At 49.8% G+C, this 9,537-nt stretch overlaps 1 protein-coding gene across 1 annotated transcript; it reads left to right on the forward strand.

Annotated features, from left to right (window-relative positions):
* The first annotated feature begins 293 nt into the window (after positions 1 to 293).
* YPEL1 (yippee like 1) lies at positions 294 to 8,770 on the forward strand. The gene is made up of 4 exons (XM_054592832.1): positions 294 to 571; positions 4,290 to 4,333; positions 4,885 to 4,993; positions 6,608 to 8,770. Exons 1-4 carry the CDS (start codon positions 365 to 367, stop codon positions 6,695 to 6,697), a joined length of 450 nt encoding a protein of 149 aa, XP_054448807.1. The 5' UTR covers positions 294 to 364; the 3' UTR covers positions 6,698 to 8,770.
* The last annotated feature ends 767 nt before the right edge of the window (positions 8,771 to 9,537 follow it).

Here is a 9,537-nt window from a genome sequence, read left to right on the forward strand (position 1 = left end):
TGATTTGGGACAAGATTCATCTTGTGCTGCTGTCAGGTGTATTTGATCAAATGTTTTTCTCAAATTATTTGTATGTAAAAATAGTTCATCTGCCACTTTCAACTGAGTTTAAAATGGTTAAACAGTGATTTAAGTGTTCTTTTGGAGCACAATTAATGTGAAAAGACTAGACCTTTAACTAGAAAGTCCAGCCCATCTCCCATTCTTCAAGTACCTGCATCCTAGACACACCTTCTTGATGTATTTCAACCTCTCCATCACTCACCGTTTGTCTTGTCTTATTGACAGGTTGTGACGTTTTTCCCCCGCCGCAGCTGTGTGGACAGCGCCACACGTCCTCCGAACGACAACGGCTCTTGCGTGCATGTTCCAGTGTTTCTTCTGTCAGAGAGCCCAGCAGAGCCGCAGTTCTTCCAGGGCCAGCCCTGAGCTGAGCGACGTGTGCCCGGCAGAGATGGTGAAGATGACAAAGTCCAAAACTTTCCAAGCTTACCTGCCAGACTGTCACCGAACGTACAGCTGTGTCCACTGCAGAGCCCACCTGGCCAATCACGACGAGCTGATCTCCAAGGCGAGTGGCTTGTGTCTCGTAGTGGATGCGGTTCCTTAACAACGATTATCGCTCCTCATTAGTAGATGGATAACGAAGCATCACGTGGCTGCCTAGGTTTGCTCTGTCCTGAAAGTCTAGAGCCTTCGGGGCAGCGCTGAAGAAAGTTTTGCGCATGATTATGTGTGGCCACACTGCGCGGTCCCGAGCTTTTCCCGGCGGGTGGGCTTGGCAGGCGGCCCGCTGGGCTGCCCCGGGTGCCCGGAGAGCGAGGCGAGTCCGTTTTTGGCCCGAGCAGTAAAGCAGCGTGAAACCAGAGCCACGGAAGGAACAGGAAGTCAAAAAATCTGGGGAAATAGTGTAATAAGATGGGAATTCAGACTTTTTTAAAATTTAGAATGGTTAAGAAATGAGGCTATCGGGTGGAAAATGGGATCTTTCAGGAAAATGCCCAGGACGGAACCCATCCTTTCTTGTTAGGAAGAACTGCTTATTAGCTGGATGCAATGCTCATAATCAACCTCTTGTGAACTTTTAAAACAATCCAAACATAGTGGCTGAGTGAATGTCCCCTCTGCAAGCAGTGACAGCCCTGTCCACCCACCCACCCACCCACCTTCCCAAGGCGGGGTCCCCGCCTCCCGCCCACCCTCCCAGGCCTGTTTCTCTGGGCTCCGTGAACCTCGAGCTCTTTCAAAAACAGAGTCCATCAGGAAGCTGTGCCTCATAGGAATCCCCACTTAGGCTTGTTTGACTCAAGTAGAGCATTTATCTACTTGTGTTCTTACAAGGTAATAATGAGAGGTTGTCTCATTTCTGTTCATCATTTAAAATCAAAACTGTTAAGGCAGAATTTCTGTTCTCTCATTGCTTCTGTGGCTCCTTTGTCCCTTCAGAGGTTTCCGGTCAGAAGTGGCAGTGCCTCAGGCACCTGGTTTCTTGGCTGCTTTCCAGGACTTCACTCCACGACCTCCAGGATGGGGCTCAGTGTCCCGTGGCTGAGCCCCTGACACCGAAGCCAGGCACCTTTCTGGCCTTTGTTCTGACGCATGGAGGGCAATCCACCTGAGGTGGGCTGAGGAGCGGAGCTGCTGCTTCCAAAGAGCCCTCAGGCCGTTGAGCTGGTGTTCAAATCACATTAAGAGCAGAGGCCTGCCAGGCGGGAATAGCCAAGACCTTGAGGGAGCGCGTTAGGACGAAAGGGCGCTGAGAACCCAAACTGTCCCAGCACACGGGCCGCGAAGGGTGTCAGCTCGTGTTTCCAGTGGTGACAAAGGAAACTGCTGCTTTTTCTCCCCACATCAGTGATTTTCAACCTTTTGGGTCACATGGCACACACAAACTAAGGTTCTGCAGCGTAATCCAAAATAGATTTTTTTGCCTGAGAAAAAAATATAATAATTTTGATTCATTCACACTGGAGAGCTACTGTCATGTTAGTGTTGTCAATTTTTTTTATTTGAAAAGAGGTCAGTGCTCCGTCAGGTACTGCATGTTTTAAAAATTCTTGCAGCACACTGGTTGAAAATCACTGCCTTACATTGTTATTTCAAAACGCTTATCACAGAGCAGAACCAATTCATACGAAGCTAGCGGTGCTTCCCTGAGGGGCTCACCGGCCTCTGGGCCCACCTTTGCACTAACAGGCAGGCCCTGGCCCAGAAAAGCCATCTTGGTGTAGGCAGGTCAGGTTACTAGAAGGCTCTGTCTAATTTGCAGACTATACCTGCAGGTCACTCCTGGCAGACCACTTATTTTTGTAAAGTTTTCTGGATCATCTGTGGCTACTTTCGTGCCCTGACAGAATAGTTGCAACAAAGGGTATGTGTCCCCCAAAGCCTAAATTATTGACCTGGCTCTAATTTCCAATAGTTTGCAGAGCTCTGCTGTAGTCAGACTGTGGCCTGGATCTGAACCACAGGTCTGATCACGTTTGATCTGAACCCTGGGTAAAAAATAAGCACCTGCAGAATAGGTGAGAATTAGGAAAATCAGCCTAGAAAATTGAGGACAGATAGGAATGTGTGAAAAGTCCATAAGATGATTTCATCGTTAGGCTGTGCATAAAATAATATTCCTTATTCTAGGAAGCCACTGAAGGGAAGACAATTTTAAGTGTGAAAGCTGTATATTTAAATCAAAACACTGCTTAGTCTCAGGCTTGGTTTTGCTGCAGAAACAAAAAAAACCCAAATCTCAGTGGCTTAAACGTTTTTTTGTTTGTTTTTTGTTTTATTTTTTGCTTAGGTGAGATGTTCATCATGGGTCAGCTGGGGTTCTTCAATTATGAAAGAAACTTATTTGTGATTACACATTAAAGTGATGTGTGTGTATAAAGTAAATGAGAATTACTTTTTCCTTCTTCCTTATCCCAACTCCATTCTTAAAGTTGTCACTTATTAGTTTGTTGTTGTTTTGTTTGGTGGTTTTGTTTTTCTTTGTTTTTTGTGTGTATGTCCATGGGAACATCTTTTCACTTTTTTTAAAAAATTTTATTTAAGTACTTTTAGAGAGAGAGGGAGAGGGAAAGAGAAAAGAGGGAGAGAAGCACCTGTGTACAAGAGATACATCAAGCGGCAGCCTCTCGCACGCCCCAACCCGGGTACCGGGGCCGCAGCCCAGACACATGCCCTGACTGGGAGTTGAACCAGCAGCCTTTTGGTTCACAGGCCAGCCAGAGCCGTTTCACTTTAAGTAAAGGGCTCTCGACTCGTCATTTCACAGGTAGCTTTCTTCACTGAACGGTATTCTATGACTGTCTTTGCACGTGCACTCACACCGACCTGTTCCTGTCTCCTTTGCAATGTGTGCACGGGTCCCGGATGTGAAGTGAATGCACTTGTTCACTCACTCCTTAGTGGGTACCTGTCTCCCGTGTTTTTTGTGTTTGCAAACACTAATGGTGACTGTCCTTGTCACACTTCCCTGTGCACTCAAGCTGATTTGTTCTTTACCGTCAGTTCTTAGAAGTGGGACCGCGGGCCGTTCGGTGTGCGCCTTTGTACTGTTCACGTGCTGCTGATAGAGTCAGGTTGTGCTCCCGTCAGCCTTCCCCACAGCCTTTTGAGCTTGGCCTAGGTGACAGGCAAAGAAACCAAGACAGTGTTCTTGATGTGGTTTGCATTTCACTGATGACTCTGGGAGGCGTCTGTTGTAGTTGGTCCTTTGAGCCTGGCATGGGAGCAGGCGAGCCCCCAGCCGGTGGTGCCCCTGTTCCCAGGGGGTGACGGTTGTGGGGGCTCGGTCTGGGACCGACCCGATTATATCAGGGGAGGCACTGATACCCCAGTCTGCCCCCCAGATCACCTGAGAGTACATAAATATACTGTAAGCTCTTTCTTGGCTTGTAACACTTTCCTGGGGTGAGTTGTTCTTTCCTCCAAATAAGGGGCCATCTTGGGCTGTGACTTTGTTTTTATTTCAGTGGAAAAGCATGAAACTGTCCCCTTGCTCCTAACACCTGACAGGCACGGGGCGTCCTGTGCTGGCGGAGCGAGTGGGAACGCCTGAGCAGCCCCTCGGGGGCTCTGGGGGCCGCGCCCTCCTTTTGGGAGGATGCTTGTCCCACTCAGGGCCCTGAGCGCCGCCCCTCACGCCCTGCGGGGCAGCCCTTCGGCTCCTGTTGCGCCCCCTGCCCCGAAACCCAGCTTCTCCACTTTTTGTTCCAAGCTGCAAAACTCACCATCATTTTTTGTCTTCTCACAACCAATTTTTGAAAACTTTTTTTTTTTCTTTGCAGTCCTTTCAGGGAAGTCAGGGACGCGCCTACCTCTTCAACTCTGTGTGAGTATTGCTGCCGCTTAGCCGCGCAGACATGCTGTGTTCACTGTCAGGCCACATTTATTGCTTCTGTCTAGCCGTTTAATTACTCGGAGCTGGAATAGATAAATAGTGTTCACCAGTGCTCTAAAATTACACAGGGTCTCTTACATGATCTTAAAAGAATTCTCTCTCTCGTCTTGAGCGTTTCGGAAAAGCATAAGGCTCATGACTGAGGAATGAGCCCCGCACGCGCTGTGGTGTGTTTGCCATTTGTGGAAGGCTTTGGGTTTTGCTACAGCAGAGCCGCGGCCAGCACCCCATTGCTGCCCCGTCCTGGGATTCTCGCGGGGAATAAAAAGTTCCATCTCATAAGAGGCAGTGGCAGGCAGGCACTGGGGGAGGCAGAGAGTTAAGAAGAAACCAGGCTGCGTCTCTGGTAACCATTTGGCTCAAAAAGTCACCACCCAGGGTGGGAGCCAGGGCGGCCCCCCAGGCCGGGGTGGAACTGCTGCTGCCAGCCCAGGCCCCCTCCAGGGGTCAGGGTCTCCAACACCTGCTTCCTCTTCCCGCAGGGTGAACGTGGGCTGTGGCCCCGCAGAGGAGAGAGTCCTCCTCACTGGCCTGCACGCTGTCGCAGACATCTACTGTGAGAACTGCAAAACCACACTCGGGTGGAAATATGTGAGTAACCGCCTCGTTCTGACATTTCGGAGAACGCTCAGAGTTACTAGAATAAACAAAACACTTAAATATGAAAACAAAATTTGCAAAGGTGTAAGATCTCCCCCGGAAGTGTGATCCTGTCAAAGGGTTCATGTTTTAAAAGAATTTTGAGAGGTTTTGGGGCATATGGACATGCCTGCACCCGCAGGGCTGGGGCGCACCCCACAGACCCGAGCCACCTGTTGGTCCCATGGAGCAAGGGGAGGCCCATTCATCCGGGGGACGCTCACTGGCTGGCCGGTATTGCGGGGCGGGGGTGGTTGCTGGTGAGGTTACTTTGCGACAGCGATCACAGCAGGCCCTCTGCGGTGCTTGGCGTCTCGTCTGTCTAGAACCCCCTCTGCCCACAGGCTCTTATTTTCAGCCCCTTCCTCCTGGCCCCTGTGCTCCACGTTGCCATCCCGCACCGTCTTCAGCCTAATAACTCTGTCAGCTCCCCCCACCCCACTCCACCCCCGGCGTCCTGCAGACGCAGGCGGCACCGTCGTGGCCAAGGCCCGGCCTGTCTCTGTTCGCTGAACGTTTGGCTGTGGGAAGTCTCTCCTCTTCCCTGTTCTCTGTTTCCGTCTTCCCCCCACCTTTCTGGCTGATCTTCCTCTGATCTCAGCTTGTTTTGACTTCTTTTCTGTTGACAACTCCCAAACTGGGCCTCTGCCCCAGCTTCGTCCCACGTACCCTGGGCCCCCGGCCGTCTCGTGCACACCCCTACCCCCAGGCTCGGCATTTGGGAAGCCCGTCTGGTGTGGCACCTGCCTTCCTGATAGTTGTCTTCTGCAGCTGTTCTGGTTTTCGTCAGGGCTACTTGCTCTCCCTCCTGGAATCCATTTTTTTTCTTAAGTTTTTAAATTTATTTTAGACAGGGGAAGGGAGGGAGAGAGGGAAAGAAACACGAATGTGCGACTGCCTCCTGCACACACACCCCCCCACTGGGGACCTGGCTCACAACCCAGGCATGTGCCCTGACGAGGAAGCGAACCGGTGACCCCTTGGTTCGCAGGCCAGCACTCAATCCACTGAGCCATGCCAGCCAGGGCCCTCCTAAAATTCTTGATCATTGCTTGTGTCCTATATGAGGGGACACAGCCCCCAGCACAGAAATAGGCTTAGCGAGGTCTGCATGCTCACCCAGGCCTGCACCTGCGTGGCCATTCCGTCCCGTCCCTGAACACGGCCCGAGGGAGGGCCCCCCTCCCGGCAGCACCTTTGAGCTATGCCCGGGCTCTCGGCGCAGTGCCTTCATTCTCCCTTCACCTGCGGTCCCAGGGAGGGGCAGTGCTCCTCGTCCTGCCTCCCGAGTTACCCTGCACGTGGTAGGTGCTCAGGAACAAATTTGAAATAATGTCCCTGTAAGTTCCATCATAACTTGGTGACAAGTGTACAGCAGGCCTGCACCGCCCTCAATGGGCTTGTCACCCGTGACAGACACCTCCTGGCCATGAGCCTGGCGCAGGGAACCCCTGGGGAGACACGTCCTGTAGACTTATTTCCTCTGCACAGAGTGTGATGAAGTTGAAAAATGAAGCAGAGTTTGTCCTGAAACCTTCTGTCTCTACTTTTTTTTTCCCCCCCAAGGAACATGCTTTTGAGAGCAGTCAGAAATATAAGGAAGGAAAATTTATTATTGAGCTTGCCCACATGATCAAAGACAATGGTTGGGAGTAAAGTGAAGACTTCCTGTTCTCTTTTGGATACTGTTTTGTGAAAGAGACTGTAATGTAATGAAAACATAGGAGCATCCTGGATGACAATATTTCTTGACCTTGAACCTTGCAAGCCAGCCTCTCCTGGCCGTTCCCATGGGTAAGGCTCCATCCGGTCTATGTCCTCTTCATGTACTTGGTCGTTTCTGAAATATTTCAATGACCTTTTTCTAATGTTTCAAGTTCTAGAGAAAAAATTAACCACCTGATGACTTATCCATATAGTTCATACCTTCTTTAACCTACGCCTTTAAGATACAGTTTGGCTGTGCTCTTTCGTGTTTGATAGAAACCAAGCTGAATCTCTGCAGACCACAGGGACAAGGTCTCTTAGGGAGCAGGTTTTACCCATTTTTTAGAGTGAAGGTTTTATAGTCCACTGGTTTCCTAATTTACAAAATTACAAATTGGTTATTTTGCTTATGAATGAGCTGTTAAGTCATAGTGCTCATTTCAGAATTTTCCAGAAGCAGTCAACAAATCTGTTGTATACACCAAGCGTGCTTTTTTTTTTTTCCAGCCTTGTTCAGAAACAGGGGATGCCAGTGATAACATTTTAGATAAGCTCTAAATAGAGAAATGTGTCCAATGGATCATCTTGTTTATTTAAGCCAATAGCTTTCTCATCTAGAAAGCAAGTGAGCTAGTCGCTAGCGAAGGGCCACAGTCCTGGACACAGGGCTCCCGAGGTGGGGCTTCTGTGTGAGTCTGGCCCTGGGTGGCTGGTCCATGGAGTAATAATAGTTCAACACACTGGACCGAGTGAATCGGATTTCCTTCCTACTCTGATGTACTTGAAGAAAAATAATTATTTTTACATATGAAAGAAGCCAGAACTAACAGGATAAACTTTCAAACTTCAGATTTGATAGTTTGTTTTAATGTTTTCAGAAAAGTTTGAAGTTGCGAGACAGACGTAAACTTTGTAAATGAGATGTTTGGTTTGCTCAACGGGTCGCCCTGCCTTGCTTGGCTCTGTCTTATGGGCTGACCCAGAAGGGGCCCGGGCAGCCTCCTAAGTCCTGAGTTTCCACCCTGTAGTTTAAGTTTCAGTCCACCGGGCTTCTGCAGGGAGTGGGCAGTACGCAGGGGTTTTGGCCAATTTGCAGAAAATGGAGGCCAAAAAACATTCCCAAATAAGTTTTGTTTTTTTACTATTTGAACCTGAAAAGGGCCTGGGGAGGCAGGGAGAAAGGAGAGCAGTGTGCCCGTTGTTTCTCAGCCATTAGGACGGCGCAGGAGCTGCCCTCTGGGGAGCTTTGTCCAGTGGCAGCGAGCCTGCGCCCTCTCCCTGACTCCAGCCTCCCGAGCCTGGAGCCGTGGTCCGTACAGGCCGTGGGCTCCCTGCCCGGTTCTGGTTCAGCTGCTCACCTGGAGCCTCCCTCTCGGCACCATCTCCGCCTCAGTCTCAAAGCCTTGCAGCACGGGAAACGTTGCTGCCCTGGGCGCAGGGACACCAGGGCGAGTCAGCACACGGAGGAACCTCCGTCGCCCATCTTCGACTGATGGAAGATCTTTGCCCCGCTGTGGCGGGAGATCTCTGCGCCAGCAGGCGCTCTGGCGGGCCGCTGCTTCTTTGAACTGCTGGCCCCAGAAATCTAGGCTATCCCAGCACATCCCATGTATCCAAGTGTCTCAAGTTCAGCTGCGGCAGCCGCTTGGCCTCCAGGGTGCTGTCACTCACAGGGCACTTGCTGCCATGATCGGAAGTCGGAAGACACTGCGCTGGTGCACTGGCACGTGAAATGGCAAACTCCTGCAGCTCAGTCCTTGGGGAAAATGCGGAGGACACCTCCCGTGAGAAGTGAGTAGTAATTATTGAAAACTTGGCCCAAACTGACCTCCCCCTTCTTGGTTTGGTCCCTCTGTGATCCTCAGTGCCGCGTCTGGACACTCTGGGGACCAGGCAGACAGGGCGGGGTTGTGTGACACCCACTGCCGCCCGAGGGCAGCGACCCCTGAGCGCTCCTCCGTGAGGTCTCCACGTGAACCGAGGACTCTTCTAAAATTCTTCCGACCAGTTTTTGTATATACTAAACTTATATCTAAAGCTTTTATATGTTCTGGGCAAATTTACTGCTCCTTCCATTTGAGCACTTTGGTTTTTGTATAGTCTCGTGATGGCATCGAAACCTTTTTCCTATGGTGTTATGACTTATTTGTGTTGTTTTTTTTTTTTTGTAATTGATACAAATACTCTTACCACTTTTTTGTTTGTCTTCTGCAAAATCCGAGTTCCTTTTGAAACCAAATGAACTGACCATGAGCTGGCTTCAGGGAAGGACACCCACAAGACCACAACTAGACATGCTGGTAAAGTGCTGGAACGTTCCACCCTCTTAAAAATCCTAAACACTATCATCCCCTTTTATTTATTTAAAATATTTTTCCTTGAGAAGAGGGGGAGGTGATGCCAGGATTATAAATGCATTTAACATAAAACTATGCCATGTCCTCTGGCACAGTACATTTGCTTTAGAAATGTGGTTTAGTTTTGTTGCCATTTTATATATACATAAATATAGTATTTTTATACCTTAACACTTATTCTTGATGGCATCTGTCAGATATTAGCAAGGATCAGAAATGGGAATTTTTCAGAAGTCCTTTAATTTACCTGATGACCTCACCAGGTACTTAAAAAATCCAAGTGGTCTTAATTTCTGGACAACCACAATTTAAACTCCACAGCAGCCTATAGAAACGTAAAGCCTCGTCTGTCAAAGGCCCTGGGCCGGCCTGTCCTCCCGCTGTGGGGCAGCTCCCTGGGGCTGCAGCCCGGCTGGCCCGGGGGCCCACCCC

This window comes from Pteronotus mesoamericanus, unplaced genomic scaffold, assembly GCF_021234165.1.
Source record: "Pteronotus mesoamericanus isolate MK-2021 breed Mesoamerican mustached bat unplaced genomic scaffold, CSHL_Meso_final scaffold_371, whole genome shotgun sequence".
NCBI lineage: Eukaryota > Metazoa > Chordata > Mammalia > Chiroptera > Mormoopidae > Pteronotus > Pteronotus mesoamericanus.